At 41.2% G+C, this 24262-nt stretch overlaps 1 protein-coding gene across 2 annotated transcripts in view; it reads right to left on the reverse strand.

Annotated features, from left to right (window-relative positions):
• The window catches only part of METTL8 (methyltransferase like 8), a 41251-nt gene that overhangs the window by 9825 nt on the left and 7164 nt on the right, over positions 1-24262 (reverse strand). For both annotated transcript variants that reach the window (XM_026647566.2, XM_026647563.2), the window contains 4 exons: positions 20265-20420; positions 9033-9124; positions 3700-4097; positions 3120-3169 (listed from right to left, as the gene is read on the reverse strand). In XM_026647566.2, coding sequence (XP_026503351.1) covers positions 3120-3169; positions 3700-4097; positions 9033-9124; positions 20265-20407 — 683 coding nt within the window. In that variant the 5' untranslated portion in view covers positions 20408-20420. The remainder of the gene's footprint in view (positions 1-3119; positions 3170-3699; positions 4098-9032; positions 9125-20264; positions 20421-24262) is intronic.

Below are 24262 nucleotides of genomic sequence, written 5' to 3' on the forward strand. Positions count from 1 at the left end.
CATCAATATGCAATAATGGGTCACAATTTCACTCTGAAATCATTTTGTGGGTTTCTGCAACTCCACTCAGAGATTTTCTGGCACTGGCCTATGCATGTAATTTAATTAGCAACATGAAAAATATTTATTTCAGCTTCAACGGAGGAAATTACTTAACAGTTATTAACTGTTCTGAAGACGTTTGGGTTCCCAGGTGTCATTTGTGCTGGCTGTAATCAGATTATGTGGTTTTGATTGTTTCCTTCCATTACCCTGGGCCTTTTTTCATCAAAATACATGTCGGTTTCCTGTAGTGCTAGCTTCCCTTCCCCTCACATTCACTGCAAAGCCAGTTGCAAATTTTCCTCACATCAAAACATCAGATGTCAGGAACCCAGGGCAGGATTTTTTCAACTCTTCAACAATCAATGTAAATGAGGGCGAGTGAAGCAGCAGTCCCACTAATTAAGGAACAGGATTAGCCCTCAGAAAAACCATCTCTCCTAAAGTGCTGGAGAGTTTGGAAAGGAAGTCTCATCAAAGAGAAAATGTGTCCCTGTGCCCAGCAGATTCTGCTGTATACCCAGCTCTAAGGGGGCTGAGCAGGAGAACCCTCTTGGACCAAGAGCAGCCGATCTTGATCTCACTACTGAGCAAAACCCTCATCAGCCCTATGAATACTTAAGAGATGTATTCAGGCAACCAATGGAATTACAGGTCCGAGACTGGATGTGAGATCTTGTCTAACCTGGAACCCCTAGCATGACTGAGGGTAAGCAGCTGGGTTTTTGACTGACCTAGTCCTACTTATCCAATTGACTCACCAAGGTGTATAAACAGCTGTTCTCTTCTCACAAAGTGGGAAGCGAACTGCATGAAAAGCCTCTGTCAAACAACAGGGATAGTTCTGGTCTGGACAGTTATTTCACGGCCAGCATGTCTGGCCCCTAGGCTGAGGCGTGGCCAGGCAGCTCTGCGTGGTGTGCGCTACCCACAGGCACCGCCACTGCAGCTCTCATTGGCTGTGAACTGCGGCCAATGGAAGCTGAGGAGCCGGCACCGGGGGCAGGAGCAGCAGTAAGCGGAGCTTCCCTGATCGCCCCTGCACCTACGGGACGGAGGGAAACGCCAGCCGCTTCCGGGAGCTGCACAGAGCCGGGGCAGGCACGGAGACTGCCTTAGCCCCACTGCACCACCGCCCGGACTTTTAACGACCTGGTCAGCGGTGCTGACCGGAGCCACCAGGGTCCCTTTTCAACCAGGCGTTCCGGTCAAAAACCAGATGCCTGGCAACTCTAAGCACTAACTGTGTCAAATACCATCCCTTTTTATTTTTAATTTTGGATCATTAAAAAAAATTAAAAAATATTCCACAGAAAAGGGAAGGTTTTCTTTCAAGCACAGTGTGAATCTACATTGTATTACTATTCTTTTGTGCAAACAAAAGGCAATTTTACATTGCCAAATATAGTGTGAATTGTACTTAGATACAAGATGTGCCTTCCAATAGATAAGAGATGTTTCCATCAATTCAAATATGAAATCAATGCATATTCTTAACTGCAATGTATTCTTAACTGCATTCAGACTTCAGTTACACCTCTGTGTTTTAAATGCTAAATACTATGTAGTTAACGCACCTATCAGGTCACATGCAGGATTTGCATACAAACTGAGATCACGGAGTAAAATACTGATTAATAGGAGGACTCTTAATTATAACAACTTTTGCAGTACAAATAATGCTTCCTGTATAATGCACACCAGTTTGAGTTTTTCCCCATATACATACCTAATAATGTCTTTTCTCCCACACAACACTACTTTCTGTTGTTTTCATTGATAATGCGGGTTTCTCCTTTCACAATATAATCTGACGTTTAGGGGAGAAGGATTGTTTCAGGGTTAAGGCCTGGTAGTTTGGAGACTGGATTCTTTTGCTAACACTGCAACACACTTCCTGTGTGACCTTGGCACACCACTTTGGGTGTGTCTACATAGCAGCTGGGAAGGTGCTTCCCAGTGTGGGCGGGCAGACAGACACACACCAGCTCTGCTCGAGCCACAAGCAGTGTGGTGACAGCTCAGGCTACCCTCGTATGTACCCAGGGGTCTGCCAGTTTGTATTCGCGCAGCTAGCCTGAGCCACTACCTGTGCCACAGTGGCCACCCTGCTATTTTTACCATGCTATCTAGAGCAGAGCTAGTGTGTGTATGTCTCCCTGGGCTGGGAAGCATGCTCCCAGCTGCCCTGAATCTCTCTGTATCTGAATTCCCACATCTGTGAAATGGACACAATAGTGCTTATACCACAGGAATGCTGTGGCTAACAAATGTCTGTGGAGTGGACTGAAGTCACTACAAAAGTGCAAATTATTAGTATTGGGCTGCAGAATAACAATTAGTGTGTTGCACACAAGTTTCAGAGATAAGAGCAGAGAAGAGTCTGTCCCTTCCCCTGGTGTGTGGACATCGTTTCCAGTGAAAGCGAAGAACATGCATGGAAAGGAGAACATTCTCTCACAACACTTCCTTCTAAAGACAAAAGCTATGTGGATGGGATGGGATGGAGGGTTCAAGGGATTAAGTAATGCAACATGGAACTTTGGGTCTCTGTGTCACTAAAACTTGAGCTGCTTTAATCGAGAATATGGACCAAATTCAGAGGTGACAGAAATGGTGGTGTATATTACCACATTGGCAAGAAGTTATGAGTGCTATCTTTGACCCCTTATGTCACTTCTGAATTTGGAACCAGAAGTTGATACTATCTGATGGCTGTTTAGTGACCTGTATGACAAGTATTGGTGGTCTCAGGCCGGTGCCACTAGACTGGTGTAAACACCCAAACTAACACACGCGACAGACACTTTTGTTAGCAGTTGGCATGAATGAGCCTGAAGACTGACCTACCGCCTCAACACCAGATGTTTTCCCTTCTAAATCAAAGCCGAATAACTGGCTCAGCACCATGGGGAACAACTTGCATAGCTACTGCCACATTGTCCCTGTTCTGTGGGTAACTAGAAGACGCTGGTGTCTAGGACTGTCAATCCAGCATTTCTCACAGCATAAGACTAGCTTAAAACTTTTTTTTCATTCATGTTGGGCATGTATTTGGGGGGACTGACACTGCTTACCATATAACTTTCAAAATAGGAAAAGCACTGTTTCCAGCACCACAACCAACCTGGAATTAAAGCAGAAACAAAAATTTAACTAAACCATCAAATAAACCCTGTATCTCAGGGTTTTAGTCCCAAATTAACTGAAACCATTACAGAGGTTAAAGAAGCAAAAAAGGGGTAAATGGCTTTATTGCTCCTTACACCACAACTCTCAGAAGCACTGACTCTTCCGCTATACTTATGGACCAGGATCAGGTCCTATACTTTCTCCCAGGGGCAACTTCACAGGAAACTGTAGTTTTCTTGTACAATTTTGCTATTTTGTCTCACAGCATTGGTTTAGACAGAGCAAAATATTTTAAACTGGGATTTTCAGATAGGCCTAAGGGAATTAGAAGTACAACTCCCAATGACTTTCAATGGGAACTGGGCATCTAATTTTCTTAAATCCCTCTGAAAATTTCAGGAACAAGGCAAAAGTAGTGTTGTGAACTCTGAATAGTTGTTGCCTTGATAAATATTAAGCAACTGTTATATTTGAAGCCATCGTTTGGAGTTGTAAATTATGTGTTGAATATCTGCAGTAAAATACCTCTAGCATTCTGTAAGTAGCACCACTGCCAGGGAAGGATTCTTGCTTCACAGGTTCTTGTTCACAGTTCTTAACATGTTTGTTGTCAGTAACAGGTTCTGCTTGGTTTTTGTTGTATGAGTGTCCTTCCACAGAAGTTAAGCCATCCACCAAATTGTTCTGGCAATAATCTTTGCCTTCTTCAAACATTCCAGGAAAGCCCACATTTGTGCAACTGTTTGTAGCATTCAGTTTTACAGGATAAGAAGGTTTTTCCTCTTTATTCATCTGATTTTTCCTTCCTTTTGGAAGAATTTCTGGAAACTCCAGAAACAGCCAATTACGATCCTTGAAAAAGTTATTCTTATGAGTGTTGTAAAATTCATTCCAGTATTTACTAGCTTCTCTTTCATATTTGTCTGGAATTAAAAAAATGGGCACTTAATTGTCATCATAAAACAATATGACATTTAAAAATGAAACTAGATAATAACAGAGATAAAGGTTAAGAAATTTGATGCTCTCCACATGGTGTTGTTTAAATCAAATATCAAGTCTTATGGCCCAGTCCTTTCACCTGTGTTCAAGGAAAACTACTACTGCATTTAAAAAGGATTTTACCTGCATAAAGACTATAAGAACAGGCTTTCTACATCTTTCATTCTGTTTTTGTTCAATCATGCACAAGGAGAATGTCACCAAAATGCACAATAACCTGCTTACCTAAGTTTTATTTCATATAAACCAACTCTAAATACTTCCATTTTTATAAATAAGCGATATATTTAATTTATATTAACTAACTATAGGGAAAGATTTATGAGCCTCTAGAAATGGGTTTGCAAAATCCATGTGTACAGCTATATTGCAGACAAAGTTATTACATGCAAAATTACCAAGCAAATATTAGAACATTAGGATAAAATATTAGTTAGGAGGCCAAAAATAAATATCCCTGGTGTAAGCTGATGCAACTGCACTAAATTTGGTCCCATGGTTCTAATATTGTCCCATCCAAAAATCCATAAGCAATATTATAAAAGAATCTAAATACCTATGGATGTGTAATACGCAAATTTGCAAACCTGCTTTCATCTACTGTAACAGCTCACGTACACCTATACACACACATACAGACACATGCACCTGTACATTGTTCAGGAAATAATAAAGCCATAAGCCAAATTATAAAAGCAATGCATCATTTTAGTTAAGCTTTCTCTGCTCTTTCCCCTAAATTAAGGGACATGAAATTGAAATTAATACTCTATCATGACTTATGAATTTATATGAACAACTGCAAATGTTTTGCTAACTGCAGTTCTCTCTCTAAATATATGCTATTAGAAATCCACTCCTTCAGAGCCATATTCACTGATCGGTGTTACTGCATGTGGCCAATAGCAGCCCATACTCTTTTAACCATACTACTGATGTGCTATAGAAAATTATAACATGTGCAGGGGTAACAGGAATGCTTGTTTACTTTGCAAACCCTTTAAAGAGATCTGCTAAAAACTGGCCCTTTGTGCTCATGAATTCTGATTTCTCAGTCAATTTATTTAATATCTAGTACATGATTTAACAACTATTCCATACAATATATACTGTGACAGACCCAGACCAGTGGGGTACAGGAGTCTGGTAGAGGGCAAATATACTGGTCACTGGATGAGTAGTTTTCTGTTCCCTGAGTGACCAGAGCAGGGGCTGCACTAGAGTAATCAGGAACCTGCTAGAACCAGTTAAGGCAGGCAGGCTAATTAGGACACCTGGAGCCAATTAAGAAGAAGCTGCTAGAATCAATTAAGGCAGGCTAATCAGAGCATCTGGGTTTTAAAAAGGAGCTCACTTCAGTTTGTGGTGCTAGTGTGAGGAGCTGGGAGCAAGAGGCGCAAGGAGTTGAGAGTGAGAAGGTGTGCTGCTGGAGGACTGAGGAGCACAAGCGTTATCAGACACCAGGAGGAAGGTCCTGTGGCGAGAATAAGGAAGGTGTTTGGAGGAGGCCATGGGGAAGTAGCCCAGGGAGTTGTAGTTGTCATGCAGCTGTTACAGGAAGCACTATAGACAGCTGCAGTCCACAGGGCCCTGGGCTGGAACCCGGAGTAGAAGGTGTGCCCGGGTTCCCCCCAAACCTCCCAATTGACCTGGACTGTGGGTTCTTCCAGAGGGGAAGGTCTCTGGGCTGTTCCCCAACCCACATGGTGAATCTCTGAGGCAAGAAAATCCGCCAATAAGCGCAGGACCCACCAAGATAGAGGAAGAACTTTGTCACAATACATACAGGGCCACTAGTTCTATATCACATTTCTCCTGTCATTTTCCTTTGTATCTTAAAACAAAATTGCCTACAATCACTCCAATTTTTCAAAGTTAAATAAAGCTGAGAACAGCCATTAGAGATGTTTGGATTAGGAGAGGTAGTGAGACGTGCCAATGGGGTGACAGAATACCGTGTAGTAGAGATCTGCATAATTCTTTATTAAAGGGCAAGACCCAGTCATGCTCAGTAATGGTGCAGAGTTGTTTTACACTGCAAGTACAGAGTTAACTGAGGTAATACATACTGGATTTCAAAAGTCTGTCACACTTGTATAGATACTTGATGATAAAAATGCAAAACCAAGCCTCCTTCTCAAAAGAGTCTTAAATTACTTTCATCTCTTTGTTAGATTCACAGTTTTTCCTAAATGTCTGATCAAAACACAATTAAAAAACCTTGCATTTAACTTCCCTATACGATTTCTAGATTTGATAGCTTGTTTAATACAGGAGCACAATGCTTAAAATTAAAGCCTTTAAAATTCAGGTTCAGTAGTAACACTAGTTTGTTGGGCAGTTTTTTTTTTTTTTTTTTTTTTTTTTTTTTAACATCCATCTTTCACTGCATTGTGTTATTGTCAATTAGTTTTCCTATCAATATGACAGAACCCATCATTATTAAATTAACTCATTTAACAATTTCTTTATAAATTGATCGGAAAAGCATGCATTACTCATCAAATTCAACCTACAATGCTCCTGCGCGACTGTCTCTCTTTGTGGTTCAGGCGCAGAGACAGGTAATGCAGTTTCCAATGTAATTGAATTATTAACTTTCCTTTCTTAATCTCTGAAAATTTCATAAGTAAGACATGTCAGTCAGCCTAGCTCCTGGATCATGTTTTTTATTCGCTTCTGTTTATTTTATTAAGCTGCCCAATTGTAGCAGTTTCCAAAACCTGGGAAGGCACACAGCTCAGTGGTGCACTGAGCTTCTGAAACTAGGATCCTGCAGAAATTGGTTACTTTGCCTCATTTTTTAATGGACTCTTTTGTGCAGTTGCTCTGCCACAGCCTGTAGCCCTTCTTGAGAAGAAGCTGAACATGCTAATAAGCAAACCAAATGCTCCAAAGTGGTATCATCAGTCCATTCAGTTTTGCATTTCCTGGTTGTACTGAGGCTTGTCACAGCTATTTTATTTTAGTGATATTACAGTATTGTGGGAAACTCATTTTTTTTTTCCTTACTGCAGTGTCCAAGGCACCAAAAGACCTGCTCATTAGCTTCAGTCTAGTTCATTGTTAATATAAATAGGCCAAAATGTGATCCCACTTGCAGAACCAAGCTGGAGTTTTTGGAAAAATATTACTGGCAATGCTCGTCTAATTCAAGTTTTAAACAGAGCGACATTCATAGAAAATGTCCTTGGATTCTTACATTTCTTGGCAATAAGCAAATGCATGCTCATTTTATTTCTAGCAAGTGCAAACTAAATTATAATTGACTTTAGATGATAAGTAAGAATGTCACATCAACCACATGTGTACACAGTTAAGTTTTCAACCAGGGGCTCATTTTCAACGGTTTTCAATAAATAGATGAAAATATTAAATGTGAAGTTTAAAAGATAAACATTATCTTTGTGGATTTAGATAAAGAATGAGAGAATGGAGAGAATGTAAAAGAGCAGGATGACAGGAAGGCCCTAGAATAGAGACATTTTTCAGTCTGGTGTGCAGACAATCACTCCCATTAACCATGACGGGAAAGCATGCCCTATTCTCAAGGTATTATGCGACAAAGAAATAAGTGTCAGAAAAAAAGCCTCAATCACAAGGTATTAAAAGCGATGAAGAGCACATTACAGAAGAAGTATTCATGGGTAATTCAAACACACTCCAATATAATGACACAGTCTAGTTTGACAAAGTTCAAGACCTGCAACCCCCATTGTTACCTTAATGCACACAAAAATAACTGTTTTCAGAATATCCTTCTAATAATAGAAAGATTATTGGCCTCCAAGATTAATGCAGCGATAGATTTAATGCCCCAGTTCTGGGAATGTACAAAAACCAAACAGAACACACACAGGATTCTGGATTTCTTGTACATGGAGACCTCCCTCCAATTGCCCCAATCAACACTATCCATTTCGCCAGGTACTGCAATAATCTATATTGCTGATTTTTTCATCAAAATATGCAGTGTAATCTGCCTTACTCTCCTCCTGCATGCCAATGGTTCAGAAACTCTGTGGTATGTGCATGTGTGCAGAGGAGTGCTAGTTTTCAATTATGGGTAACAGGATCATTCGGGATATGAATTCAGTGAGATCCAACTGTGAGTAGAAATTCCACTATGATGCTACCACCAGTGTGTATGTGTCACACTCTTTGCTTACTTCCTTAAGAAGGTATTCTACAGACAGGGCAAAGCCCTGAACATTTTAATTCCTTTACTCCCCTAATTCACCATCCTTCTGAAAGAGGGAATATATAGCCAGCCAAGGAAACCCCTTAGTTCACAGGAGTCACCTTTGAATGATATGAGAAAACACCTTCTGCCCAGCACAATGTCTCTAAAGCATTTCTAGCTCAAGCTGCCTACGGCATAAAGCTGGGACCAGAAATCCATCTCAGATCTCCTGAGAGACAGCACTATGCACATCCACTAGCCCACTAAGCTGATCTGCAACCAAATTAAAAAGCAAATGTGAAAATTTTACATGAGAACTTTAGATTTCATCACCCCCAATGATTGCAAATTCACTCCCTTTCCCTATGGTGACAGCATAAGCAACAATGGGGGCTTTAATTTGAAGCATTGTAAAGGTTAGGATTCACAACTCTGGAAATCGCAATTTGCAGATTTCATCATATTAGGCTGACACCTGTTGCCCTGGAGAAAGGGAAAATACTTAAAGGATAATTGAATAGTTAGGTAAAGGTGAATGCTTTTGGACAAGTTTGTCGTGGTTAATAAGACAAAGGTAAATGATAAAAAAGTGGATTTAATCAAGGAAAAAATATAAATAAAAAAAGAGCATTCTTGGAGCATTAGAACTTCTTAGGAATTATGGGTCCATTACCTTGATCTTCTGGTTGAACCCGCACAAGCGAGTTCTCTGTTGCTTTTTCTCTGGCCCTTTCTTCTTCCTCTTGTGACCACTGCATGTGGTCCCTGCAAAAAGACAGTTGCAGAACATGTTTTTAATATGATTTCTCCATAGCCTTTTGGGGGGACTGCTCGCAAATTAACTACATTGTATGTTCCAGTGTCATATAAATACATTCTGGTGCAAGATAATTCTTTCAGCTGGTCCTGATGCAATCTGGAGCTCCTACAGTTCTTATGTTTAGTTCTTTTGCTTTGTTCTGAGTTCCAGCAGCCTCTCTGCTGACAGCTAATATAATGTCCTCTCCTAACTGTACACCCTATTGAATGACTCTGTGGCATGTTGTCTTTTTGTTGCTCTCTCTGTGAGACTTTCTGTAGCTATCCCTTTGCTCGATGATTTATTCTCACATTGGCAATGGTAGAAATTGTAGTGCTGCTTTCTTTATATTTTTGTAATTTAAAAAAAGGCTCTCTTGCTAGCTTGCATTTATCTATGTTGTCTTGTTCTTGTATAAAGTTGATTCATTATGTTGGAGCGACATATTGTATATTACATTCCAACAAAAACAATGTGTCACCTTAACTTTTCCTCCGTGAGTTTATAGTTATACAGTTTGGTATCCTGGTGAGCTGAAGTATGTCCTATAGAACTGTACTTTTTAGAAACAACAATTTAATACAAGAATATATTCATTGGGTTGGTGAAAGACGTTTGCAATTTCAGTGTATACTTATTGATTACAAAAACATAGATACAGCATCCAAAAGGATGGTGCTATAAAGCAATTAATAGCCAAGCATGAATAACCAGACAGGAATAAAGATTCAGATCTCCTGGCCAATTAATAACTTGAACATGTCAACCAGACTAGAGTTAATGAATACTGGAGCCAATGCCCTACCATCGCCCTGTGTCTCCAAAACACACTTTGATTTTTTGCAATGCGAGCAAATTCCCAGGAATGACGCAAGTTCAAACCTGGGAGTTTGTAGGCGTTAAAAAAAATCTAAGCTTTTGTGTGTTACAGATAATGATGAATCACTAGTGACATAAATCTGAACCAGAAGAATGATTAAACACAGATTTCCAACTAAAATGAGGCAAAATAATTAGCATTTTGTTTTCATCCCTGGGTTTAGCATGCACCTTGCAAGTTAATTCTGTTTATATGCATTTATTTCGCATGTCACGTTAGATGCATACTTGACTGAGTCTAGGGAGATCTATTAGCACAGATTCTGATCCAAAGAATCCACTTGTTACTAATGTTTATCATGTGGAGGACCAAAGATCATCTAGGTAGGAAACTAGTCGCTGCTGAGACAGGGAACACATTTCTATCCAGAAATTCTTACAGCCTATATGGAAGAAGGAAGAGCAATCAGTTTCTGAAAAAAGGCAAGCTATGCTGCAATACTTTGTGGTTCCAGAACGCGTTGTGTAAAATGGTCCACCCTGATCATTTAACAGATGCATGTCATACCTTAAATGGACCAAAATAAGGACCTGACCCTGACAAGTGCTGAACTCTGGCAATTCCTATTCACTCTAATGCAGCTCTCAGATCAGGCCCTAAGGACCTGCTAAACTCCAATTTACTTCAGCATAAGCAGGATTGGGATCTAACTTGTTTACTTTAACTCCTTTCTAAGACTGTTTTCAAACTGTAAGCTTTTGGGGGGGAAATCTTCATCTTCCTCTCTGTTTGGAAAGTACCTCATTTTGGGTACTGCCACAATATAAATAATCATCTCAAATACAGTAACTCCTCACTTAAAGTAGTTATGTTCCTGAAAAACGCAACTTTATGCAAAACTATGTTAAGCGAATCCAATTTCCCCATAAGAATTAATGTAAATGGGGGGGGGGGTTAGGTTCCAGGGAAATTTTTTTCGCCAGACAAAAGACATTAAAACTTATACTGTATATGTATATAAACAATTTTAAACAGTTTAAAATTGTACACAGCAATGAATGATTGTGAAGCTTGGTTGAGGTGGTGGAGTAAGAGGGTGGAATATTTCCCAGGGAATGCCTTGCTGCTAAATGATCAACTAGCACTCAGCTGAGCCCTCAAGGGTTAACACATTGTTGTTAATGTAGCCTCACACTCTACAAGGCAGCATGGACTGAGGCAGGAGGGAGGAAACACAACAGATGCATGGCAGTAGCTGCAAACACTTCCCTGCAAAAACTGAACATGATGATGACCTCATGCTATCCAGCTGGAATGCACCACTCCCTCCTGACAGCACATGCACAGCTGCACAGGTGCTGACTTTCCAAAGTGCTGAGGGGTGCATGCATGAGTGAGAGAGAGAAACGTGCATTACCCCTTTAAGTACGCTGACTCCACTTAAAGTATGTTGCCCTTTTAAGCAGATCAGCCAGTTCAGACAGGAAGCAACAGCTTCCAGCAAGCTCCCTCCGTTCTGTTCCTGAGCCCCGTCCCCCTCCTCCACTTTGTGGAGAGGGAGTCTGGAGCAGGGGGACATCCTGATATCAGCACTCCTCTCCCCCCATTCCCCAGCAAGCAAGAAGCTCCAGGGAGCAGCTCCAAGGCAGAGGGCAGGTCAGGAGAAGCATGGCAGTGGTGGGAGGGCCACCTGAATTGCTGCTGGGCAGCTGCCAAGCCACATACCTTGCAGGGAATTTAGGGGAGCTGATGGGGGGCAGGGGCTGCTCTTCCAGCCCCTGCCCCCCATCCCACAAGGAGGGGCTGCTCTTCCAGAGAATCCTGCAAGCAGTGGACAAAGCAGGCAGCTGCCAATTGACGTTATAAGGGAGCATTGCGCAACTTTAAACGAGCTTGTTCCCTAATAGATCAGCAGCGTAACAATGAAACAACGTAACCAGGACAATGTTAAGTGAGGAGTTACTGTACACACTAGCAATAAAGGTTAATTTTATTTTAGCTTGCACATTAAACTTGAACAGGGCCAAGTTCTTCTGCTTTAACATGCACTGGACACGATCTTTGAGCATATTACTAACCAGGCTACATTTATTTTCAAACAAGGCCAAGTATCATTCAAGACTCCCCCCAGCTAAGTTATTCCAGAAATCAGCAGTTTCAGACATGTTTTTCACAATAGAAAAGAAAATTCTTACATTATGAAGAAGGGGACATGTGAGCTGAAATGAGGAGCGGGGGAAAGGAATATGTCAGGCCAATTCCTGAATGTGAAACATAAAAACTAAAAAAATATAAAAAGCCTTCTGACAGTTAAACAGCATGTTCACATGGGATATGGCAAACAGACACTGATGCAGGCAGCATTACATAGGGAGGTCTCCACATAAAGATGATCAGAGGCTAAGATGTGGACAAGCCTGCTGTCATTAACAGTTATACATTTTTTCTCTCTCTCAGCTGCATGCTTGCTTTAACAAATATTTGTCATGGGCAAAGCAAGGAAAATCCCACCCATGTCTGATTTTACTGTGTTTCTCTTAGAGTCAATGATGTAATAGAGCACGTCCCACACCCATTTGCAAAATGTGATGTCCTCATGCCACAGTTTGGACACTGAGGTTTAGGACTGATGGTAGGTAAAGATATAGAGTGTGACCCTTACTCTATGGCATCAATGTGAACTATGGAGGACAGGAAAAGCAAATATCAGAACAATGGAATAGGTGACATCCTGGAACATCAGTACAGTTTTACTGTTCTGAGGTAATTCTCCCATGCTCTCATAAAGCCAGATATTTCCTATGCACTAAGGACTAAATTCTGCTCTCAGTGACATGGGTCTAACTTATAGTGACTGCAGCAGGAGTTATACATATGTAACCGAGAACAAAATTTGGTATTAAGTGTAAATAGAAACTTTGTCTTACAAGCAACGAATAATGTTTGCAGTCCCCTAATAAAATGGAAGACAAGAATCCCTCTGCTGACATTAACTGAAATCAGTGCTCAAACATGCACTGGCTGCTCAATTCCCAACCATACACGGGCATCTCGTTCTGTGTTTTGAGGGGTTTTTTTTTTGTTTTTTTTTTAAATAAATTTAATTCAGCCAGTTTGCCCAATCTGCTGTTCACAAGATGCAGAGGAAGATAAGAGATGCACATGTGATATGTAATAACTAAAAAATCAAATCTGGAGTCCTGAAGAAAGCCAGCCCGTCAGCCATGTGTATCACAGAGGGGAAAGGAAACTCCAGAACTCTGGTGGCTCTTAAAAGACGAGAAAGTCTTGACAACCAGCCTTGTTCATTCTCTAATAGTTAACATAAAAAACAGCATTCCCTGCCTATCCCATGGGAAATCAGTTTACACAGGGATGTGCCTCATGCTATGCTAATGTGCTTTAGGTATCATGGAGGCCTGAAGTTTTCATTCTTAATTAATGACTTGCTGCTTTTGCTCCAATGATATTTTCATTAAGCTGAATGAAAGACTCTTGGCTTTTCCCTAAAAGTCTGTATAAGATGGGTGACGTCTCACACACAGTAGCAGGACTAGAGCTTGGATGCTTTAAAGGACACTGCTTGTCCTTTCATACAGGCCAACTAGAACTATGATAAAGCTTACATAAATACTTTAAACACTTCTTTCAATAGTGCTCTCTAAAGGGACCCTAAGAGCTCTCCATCTCAGCTCCATCAAGATAGTATTCACTTGAGTATGTCTGATGTAAGATCAGGCAATTCTATCTTCAGTTTATTACCCACTTTCCACTAACTTTCCTATTAACGGGGAAAAAAACTGCCCCCACATCTCCACACATGAAAACCCAGCAGATTACTGGCCTGAACAGAGGTTATAAATGGAAGGAGACATTTTCTGCATTGTTTTGCATAATTAGTCACTTCTTTAAATGATGAAAGATCATGCAACAAGTATCTAGAGAAATATACCAATAAATTGAAGGCAACACGAAAGGATACAGGACCACTTTAAGCAAAGCCCCACCCGAATATCTGCCAGCACTGCCAATAAATCCTACATGGGTTTAATTGGGAAATCAGGGTTACCTGTTAAATAATAGGACTATATAATTAATAGTACACCACCACCACATTAACCAGGAGAGAGAAAATTCTGCAAACCAGCACATTATTTAATGAGCTTCTTAGTATACATCTTAGGCCTGGTCTACACTAACACCCCAATTCGATCTAAGGTACGCAACTTCAGCTACGTGAATAACGTAGCTGAAGTCGACATACCTTAGTTCGAATTTACCGCGGTTCAGACGCGGTCCACACACGGCAGGCAGGCTCCCCCGTCGACTCCGCGGTACTCCTCTCGCTGACGTGGAGTACCGCAGTCGACGGCGAGCACTTCCTGGTTCGAATTATCGCGTCCACACCAGACGCGATAAATCGAACCCGGAAGTTCGATTGCCAGCCGTCGAACTACCGCGGTAGTGTAGACAAGCCCTTAGAGGAAGAAGCTGCATAGCTCTCTTATGAATATGCATGTAACTAAAAACAAAGCTTGGACTGGCCCTTTTTGTGTTTAGCTGTCTCGGTCTTGCTTTAAAACATTTGCCCCCATCTACTGCAACAGTTATAGGCTTGAAATATGCTCAAAATAGTAATATACAAAGAAAGGCCCAGTTTAAACCTTTCCCTCTATATTATATAATCATGATTGTGGTGATATTTCTATCCTGAGTTACAATACTGTGACCCTGCTGTCTTTTATGTTGTTGACCTATTTTGTCTGCTTTTTTATTGTCAAAATTCTACTAAAAGATGGTTTGAAAAGATTTTGATCATACCTACCTGTTGGACAAATAAAAGAGACTATTAAAAGATCCAGTAACTTGCAAACCTTATTCAGGACCATGGGAATTATCATGGTGGATCAGACCTGAGGTCCATCTACACAGTATCCTGTTTGTGACAGTGACTGGTATCAGGTGATTCAGAGGAAGGTGTGAGAACCCTGCAGTAGGTAGAGACAGGACAATCTGTCCCCACATTAGCTCTCATCCTGATCTCTAAGACAATGCCTACACAGCCTGTGGAAGCACGCCTCCCAGCCTGGGTTGACAGATTTGGCTAGTGAGGCTCATTCCAGCACTCTAAAAATAGCTGAGTAGACAGCACTTTGAAGTTGCAGCTCGGGCTGGAGCTCAGGCTCTGAGGCTTAGGAAGGGGACTGGGCTTCAGACCGCCATCTCAAGCCCAAGCTGCAGCTCCAAAGCATGTCTACACAGCTGTTTTCAGAGTGCTAGTAGGAGCCTCGCTAACCCTAGTCTGTAGACCTGGGCTGGGAGGCTCACTTCTGAGGGATGTGTAGATCTACCCTAATACTTAAGAGACTGGCTTAAATTCTAAAGCATGAGGTGTAATACCCCTTCCATGTTCCCTGTCCAATCCTTTTTTGTTTCTTATTAAGGCTCACCAACTTCCTGACACACTGACTTCCAGTTTACTTACACATAGTTTTTCACACAATTTCCACCCTTTTTATTTCAATGAATGTCCCCATGTTCTTGTGTTATGAAATGGGGGAATAGAAGGTCCAGATCTCCCTTCTCTAGATCAGTCATTATTTTCTATATTTTTATATCACCTCTTATTTATCTGTATCTTAAGGTAAACAACCCCAACCTCTTCAATCTCTCTTCATAGAGATAATTTGCATTAATTGACAGTGAATTTCATTGGCCACTGTGTCGTCTATTCATCTAGCTTGTTTAGGGCTCTCTAAAGTTCCTCACAGTACTCTCTGGTCCTGCCTACCTAAATAACTTTGTGACAACTGCAAATGTTGCCACCTCATTACTCACCCAATTTCCAGATCATTAATACATAAATTAAACAATATGGAACCTAACATGGAACCTAGAGGCACCTCTCTGATAACCTTTTGCCATGATGAAAATTGCCATTTAACCTTACTCTTTGCTTTCTGTCACCAGGTCAGTTTTTGATCCATGACAATATCTCACCCCATGACTACTCTTTAGTAGCCTAATAGACACTGAGCACTTCAAAACTAACAACATCCACATGAAGGTTAAATTATATCAAATTTCAAGTTTGCTTGTTCCTGGCCTCTATTCTATAGCTGTTATCCCTTTACACACACCAGCACCCATCCCAGAAAAAACGGTTACCTACCTTTCTGTAACTGTTATTCTTCAAGACGAGTTGCACATGTCCATTTCGTTGTAGGTGAGCGAGCACCTCATGCACAGTTGTTGGAGAATTTTTTCCCTTATCACTACCCATCAGGGTGGTCCATGCACCCTCTGTCGCCACACATCACTGAATGCTGATATAAGAGGGCAGAGACATTCCCAGGCCCCCTCAGTTCCTTTGTACTGGATAGACTCCGATAGAGAGGAGGGCGGGTGGGTCGTGGCATAGACACGTGCAACACATCTTCAAGAATAATCGTTACAGAAAAGTCGGTAACTGTTTTTTCTTCTTGGAGTACTTGCACATGTCCATGCCACTGTAGGTGATTCACAAGCAGACAAACGTAGAGGTGGCCTCCGAGTCTATCTGACCTGTGACTGTAAGACAAAACCCATCCAAAATTGGCATAGTCCCTGGAATGACAGGAAATGGCATAATACAAAACAAAGTGTGGACTGATGATCAAGTTGCCACTTCACAAATGTCTATGACAGGTACTTGTGCCAAGAAAGATGCAGATGTTGCCTGCACTCTAGCAGAATGTGTCAATACCCTAGCTGGTGGGGTTATATTAGCCAACTGGTAGCATAAATAAATGCACGAAGAGACCAAGGATGACATCTGCTGAGTAGACATTGGTCTGCCCTTAGCTCTGTCCACAATTGCAATGAACAACTGAGGATTAAAGGTCTTAGTATGCTCCAGATTGAAAGCTAGAGCCCTTCTCACATCCCGCGAATGCAGCCTCTCCGAATCTCTAGGAGCATGATGTTTCGGAAAGAAAGTTGGTAAATAGACTGCCTGGTTAACGTGACAATTAGAGATACCTAAGTGAGAAATTTTGGGTGAGGGAGAAGATAAATCTTATCCCTACGGAAAACTGTAAGGAGGGCCTGTTACTAAGGCTTTCAACTCTTCCACTCGTCTGGCCAAGATAATGGCCACTAGAAATGCTACCTTCATAGACAGGTGCAGCAGAGAGCAGGCTGCAAAGGGTTCAATGGTTGGGCCCATCAATTTTGCTAGGACCAAGTTCAGATCCCAAGGAAGGATGGGATGTTGCATGCGTGGGTACGATCTAACCAAACCCTTTAGGAGTCTGTTGATGGTGGTTTTGGAGAAAAGGGATCTACTATCCACCGAGACATGGAAGGCCAAAATAGCTCTATAAGACTGCATCTGGTAGGCTAATAGACAAACTCTGTTTTAGATATAGAATACAGTCCAGCATGAGGTTTAGGGGAGCCCACCCTCACGATGTGGCTTTCTGATGGGACCAAAACACAGAAATGCTTCCACTTAGCCAGGTAAGTGCTCCGAGTTGAGGGATTTCTGCTATTCCAAAACACTTTCTGAATATCCTTTGAGCAGGATCTCTCAAACGAAGGTCTCAGAAGCTGGGACAGAGAAGATGACTGTGGTCCTGGGAAATGATGTCTGGAGAGACAGCGGAGGCTCGATTGACCTGGCTAGTAGGGTTGAAAACCAGTGTTGATGAGACCATGCTAGTGCTATAAGGAAGACACATGCAGGATCTTATTTGACTTTGAATAAGAACCTGGGTAGCAAAGGAATTGGAGGGAAGGCATACAGGAAGGAATTCTTCCAGGATAGGAGAAAAGCATCTGTTAGTGAGACTGGGCTGAGACTTCCCAGGGCACAAAGCTGATGGCATTTTCTGTTGGTTTTTGTTGCAAACAGGTCCACTTGGGGAGTTCCCCAGAGCTGGGAGATGGATTTGGCCATGTCTGGGCACAAGAGCTAGTTGTGGGGGTTGGAAAAGGACTTGCCCAGCTGATGCGTTAATGTGTTGTTTCCCTGAAAGATAAGCAGCTCTGAGATGAATTGAGTTGTTTATGCAAAAGTCCCAGAGGCAAATCATCTCTTGGCACAGTTGGGTTGATCGTGCCCCTCCCTGCCTATTTATGTAAAACACAGCTGCAGAGAGTTTTCTGTTAGAATTAATAAATTCTTCCCTACTACATGGGGGAGGAAGGCCAAGGAGACTAGAGGGACTGCTCTTAACTCCCTGACATTTATGAGTCTTTAGAACGTAAGACAACCAGAGACCCCAGGTCTGCAGCGACTCCATATGAGCTCTCCAACGCAGGGATGATGCGTTTGTGACTAAAGTGAGGGTTGGTAGCGAGAGGAACAAAGGGGATGCGATGTTACACCCCATATTCTTCATAGAAATATGGTTATGATATGAATATGGCATTACTAAGATATACATGAGCCATCAAGCACAGATGCCACTCCATTTGAAAGATCTTGATGAGCTCTGCGGTCCTCTGGTGGTGGTGAATCACCTGCCAGCTCGATAACCTCATCTGGTGATGAGGAAGAGGCTTTTAAGGAGGTGGCTGGTCTATGTCTTGCCTGAGTGACCTCTGGCTGGTCAGTACTGACCTCAGTGCCAGGAACTGGAGAATTTGGTGCCAATGCCTCCAGAATGCTCTTGAAAACAGTGAATGAGACGGTTGAGGGGAGGTTCTAGCCGGAGGGGGGACACCCCACGGTGTCCAAAATGGCGAGCAGTATGGGCCTGGGACCCGTCCTTGTCCAGACCATTGTCCCTTAGAAGAAGGTCAGTTCTGAGGTTACTGCATGACCTATGGTCCCCATCCTTGACAGGATAGAGATAACCTCACCTCTGAGAGTCCGAAACGTCTGACAATGGAGGGACAGAACCAGCTGGGATGGGAGAGAGATAGCCTGAGCCCAGGGATGGCATTACTAGGGATATCATCAGAGGCTTGCCTCTCAACTGCACTGGCTTTTGCAGAAGCTTGGGAGGTAACGGTACCGCAGGCTCTTGACGCAGTGAGGTAGGAGCTGCAGCATCAATAGCAGCTATAAAACCTTCTTGAACTGCAGGCAATACAGGTACTGAGATGCTAAGCAGGTCCCTTGCAGCTGCATATGCCTCGGAGCGGCACTCTGCAAAGAACTCTGCAAGGAACTTTCCGGGTACAACCTTGATAGACCTGGTACACGTTTTGTAGGTGGCAATCTCCTGTTTCTAGGTGATGAGAGCTCCAAAGAGAGCTTCTTCCCTGAATGTTACGCAGAGTCTCTGCCTTTCCTTGGCTTCAGTACCCACACACTTGATCGAGGTACCAAACTTGAGGAAGGCCTAAGTCTTTTCTTTGGTATCAGCAAACGGGGCAGAGAAGCTACAGATATCTCCGCTGGGGCGCTCCACACTGAAGCTGATGTACCTGGGCCGCTTTCCCCATGTGATGACACTGAAGGAGGGCAAAGCACTACCTCCATAAGTAAGCACTCAAGCCTCGCCACTCTGTCTTTCTGTGAGCAGGACTTGAATCCTTTACAAATGTGACATTTATAACTAATGTGGGATTCCCTCAAACATTTGAAGCAGGCCAGGGGAGGGTTGCTGACTGGCATAGGCTTAGTGCAAGTCCAGCAGGACTTAAACCCCGGCGGGTGAGACATCGTTCCAGTACTAATCCTACTAAAGATCCTGGTAATGCAATTTAAAAAGTGGTCAAAAAAGACCTAAAATGAAAATCTAGCACTAAAAACTAGCTACAACTAACTACACCTCTACCTCGATATAACGCTGTCCTTGGGAGCCAAAAAATCTTACTGCGTTATAGGTGAAACCGCGTTATATCGAACTTGCTTTGATCCACCGGAGTGCGCAGCCCCACCCACCCCGGAGCGCTGCTTTACCGTGTTATATCCGAATTCGTGTTATATCGGGTCGCGTTATATCGGGGTAGAGGTGTAACTTCCACAACTACAACTAAAAAGGAGTGAGGGAAGCACTTGTCACAAGTCTGGAATCGCTCTGACAACCATCACAGGCAGTAAGAAGGAATGGGGTGAGGGAGGAGTCAGGGGCAGCTCTGCCCTCTTATACCAGCATGCAGTGGTGAGCAGCAATAGAGGGGTATTGCCGTGATCACCATGACGGGTGCCTCTGATGGTACCAGTTGACAGTACCTCTCCGTCAACTGCGCACAAGGTACGCACACAACTCCTGGGGTATGGACATGTGCAACACAACTCAAAGAAGTGTTATGAATCAGTATCAAACATCAAGCTTGAAGAGGCAACTCACCACATGTTATGTTCAAAAACTTTAGTAGGATCAGTTAAAATCCGTGACCCAAGTGGAGCAATTGGTCGTCTGTTACTTTGGCACCTCTGCTGCATCTTGCTTTTCCTCAGATATGAAGCAGAAAGCCTTTTAATGACATTCATTTTGATCAGAGACCTGTAAAAACACAATCCATTGAAATTATAGCTTTGCTAGAACTTAATCGTATATGTCACTTAGAAGAGACCTTAGTCAAGTAATCAAGTTGCAATATGGGCTTTACTGATGCAGGTTGTTTTTTAAAATCAATTAAAATGCTTTTTTAAAATGTTAACATCTTTCAAGAGTGCTAGAAACCCAAATAACCCAAAATATGCTACTGCTATATAGAAAGCAGAAAGTAAAACTTGCCAATCTACTTTCAAAGTCCTATTAGGCAGTGACAAAAAGCCACACATAATGGTGAATCAATGCATTGATGTGTTTTGCTTTTCCATTTGAAAAATGTAAAATGTTATTAGTAATCAAGGTAAGGAAATTATTTTTGGATTATTTTGTTTTTACCTTGACACTGTCCCTTTAAAAAAATAATCAAGAAGTGATCAGAGAGCAAACCATTTGTTCTAGTGGAAACATACTGGTATTCTGCTTGACATTTTTCACCCCACTCACTAGGTTACGGTCTTCAAAGGATTTCATTCTAAAGCTGTTACTGTGGTTTCACTCTTTAAAATAGAAAGTGAAAGATTCAGAAATGTATTATATACAGTATGCACATGAAACCTTTCAAAAATTTCTACTGCGTATTGTAGTAATTTGTATTCAATGCCTCATCTGAAGTGAATGTTTTCAGATGTTAATTCTACATCCATGTGAATTATAAAGTGTTTGAGAGTTTTCTGTTAAACATGTAATTCTAACCTGGCACCTCTGTATTTTTTACATTATAGTTACTCAAAAATGTTAACTCTGAATTTGTTCAAACAAGTCTAATGAGCAAAGATGAGAAGTATGCTGTAGTTAGTACCAGCATTCTGTCTTGTTGTGGCTTTTCCCCCCCATGTCCCAGTTGATGCAAGCTCTTTTTTTTAGTAGAGGAGTAAAAATGAAATGCTCCTCCTCCTCCTTTTACCCTGATGTGCTTTTGTTCTTTCCTCCTTCAAGTGCTCTGCATATTACAAAAAAAATGCTACTAAGTCATTATTTTTAGAGTGCTCTCTCTGCATAAAACATGCATATAAATCTAATGCATGTAGCATTGAGAACACAAAATGTAGTTACAAAGAAGCAGGCACTATTTAAATGCAAACATTATTCTGCAAACTGGCTAAAAAATGAAGGTTTTATCTTAAGGAAAAAAAACAGTAATGCACTATATGATTGACCACAAGTCTTGCATTGTGAACAAAAAAGATTCACTAGATGTATGATCTAAATCTTTGTAAAGGAATCAGTTAAATAACGTGAACAATTCCTCAGTTAAGATGCGCTTCTGAATGATTAATAATTTAGAAATGCTATTGTTTATTAATTTGAAGCCTTTAAGAGAGAGAGAAGAACATTAACATTTCCTTGTATTTGTCTGAAGGCTTAAAAACATATTTCTAGGTTTCCAATGTCAAATATAACAGCAACTGGTACATTAGGGCTGCTGTACCTGCTATATAATAGCTTCTTTGCCAGTACACAGGTGCCCCCTTATTGCAACGTGTGATTTCACATGGTGAAGATGTTGCACTTAATCATATAACAAAACTATTTTTTCAATCAAAACCATTTCTAATTTTGATCAATTCACTATGTCTCTTGGCAACATATTTGGGTAACTAAAATGATAATTCCAATTTACAATAAAATCACCACAATAAAATCATTTAGGCTCTGATTCGGCAAAGACTTTTGCATGAAAATTGTAATACTCCCTTCATTGGGATTACTCGTGCATAAAGTTAAGTATGTACATAAGTCTGCAGGATCAGGGCCTTAGCTAATTTATTTTATTTACAATAAAACAACAGATTCACATCCTATCTATCAGCTAAAGCTACAGTACAGCTCTGCAACAGCATGCATATAGACTGCACACAAAAAGTTATTAGAACTGCTTCTGTACAGTTGCTAGGATTAAAAATTAACATACCCACTGCTCCATAATGTAGGATTTATAGTACATGAAATTAATACTATTTTAAAAGATACAAAAAACAAACCAACCCCCCAAATCAAATTGTGATCGCAAATCGTTAACAGATTATATAGATGCTTAGAGGCAAATTATGTTATTACATTACATACTGTTTCAAAATCAGCTCTTCCTTCATTTACCTGCCAAGGCCTGAATCCATGCCCTGAATTTCCTTTGTTATAATTGATGTTCAACATAAAATAAAAATGATTCAGATGCTAGGCATAATTTTGGTTGGCTCTCTCTCACATTAAGAACATGAAAAGATGCACTGATGGGATACACAGACAGGTGGCTAAAATGATTTGGCATGAGTAACAGGTAACATTGGGATTTGTATGAGAATTTGACCTTTGTATGTAGCTGACTAATTGCTGAAACCTGCAATATCCAAAACATTGCAAGGATATAGGGGAAAGGCAAATGAAATATGGAAGCTGGAAGTGATAAGAATGCAGAGGAAAGCCCTGGAACCAGGCTTAGCACTGATGAGCTGACGGAACTACTGATCATGTGATTAATGGGCAGTGTGGCTACTAAGCAAAAAATTTCAAAAAGCACCTAAGTGATTTAGGAACCTAAATCCCATTTTCAAAAGTGCCTCATCGCTTAATTGCTTCTTTACCTGATTTTTTTAATGATCTATTGAAAGAGGTAACCACCTCTCTGCCAGATATCTGCACACTGTGGAGTTTGAACGTGCTGGTTATTTGGTACAGAGCCACAGCCAGGAATAAGCAAAATGACTATACACTTGATTATTATAGCAATAATAATCTGGCCTCCATTTGAAAACCCCTCATCTTCCCAGAAATTACCACCCACGGGATTTACATAAAAAATTACCAACCACTGTAAGCAGAGCCATTTATCCAGCAAGAACACTAGAGGAATAACACACTAGAAAAGGAGTGGAAGTTGTCCTTCCTGTGGAGTGATGTGTTTAAGCTTTTAGAGGTTAGTGGTGAGATGTTCTATTTCTAATTATCATCTCGACAACCACAAACTCTGCCTCTCTGCCTCAGCTGAGCTAATGGAGGAGACTCTTAAAAAGAAAAGAAAAAAAGCTACACACTCAGTGCAGCTTTCTCACGGCGCACACACAGAGAAGCCGTTATGTGTAAACTGCCAGTTGGACTGGAAAGTATTATTTTTTTAAATTGAAGTTGGCATTTGAGCTTCCCAATAGTGGTCTCCACCCTGATGGAACTTGAGATTTGTAAAACAGACAGGATGGGGAAGGGAAGAGCTGATTCCATCCTGCTTTAAATAGCAGAGTCAAGTTTTCTTCTGATTGAAACAAGAGATCAACACCAGGACATACAGTAAACCACTAATCATGGAGGAATAAAGGCCAGAGGAGTATCAGCTCTGAAACAGGGGTCAGATAAAAATCAAGTAAAGGATTCTTCTACCTGAAAATTTGTTTCCAATAAACTATGACAAAAACAATTTGTTGTTTGGTAGCTCTCTGGACTACAAAGCTACTGATTCATTATATCTGCAACTATTGGACCTGCTGTTGTTGTCACAGTTATATTTATAAGGGGACTAATGGGGCTATATTTGTAATAATTTGGGTTACTCTGTTTACCTTCTTAAGAAATAAGATATGCTGAAAAAGTTGAACTTCATACTATTACTCGGCACTTACAAACTTAGTTGTACAAACATTCACAACTCTCCTGTGAAACAGATACTATACTACTGTATTTCATTACCAAAATGCTACTGAGGCTCAAAAGACCTTAGCTATGCAAAACATCTACAAAAGATAAGAGGCGCCAGCGGACATAAGGTGGAAGAATCAGTCCTGGAAAACAGAATACTCTGA

The sequence above is a fragment of the Terrapene carolina genome, unplaced genomic scaffold (assembly GCF_002925995.2).
Source record: "Terrapene carolina triunguis isolate 2854851 unplaced genomic scaffold, T_m_triunguis-2.0 Scaffold62, whole genome shotgun sequence".
Lineage (NCBI taxonomy): Eukaryota > Metazoa > Chordata > Testudines > Emydidae > Terrapene > Terrapene triunguis.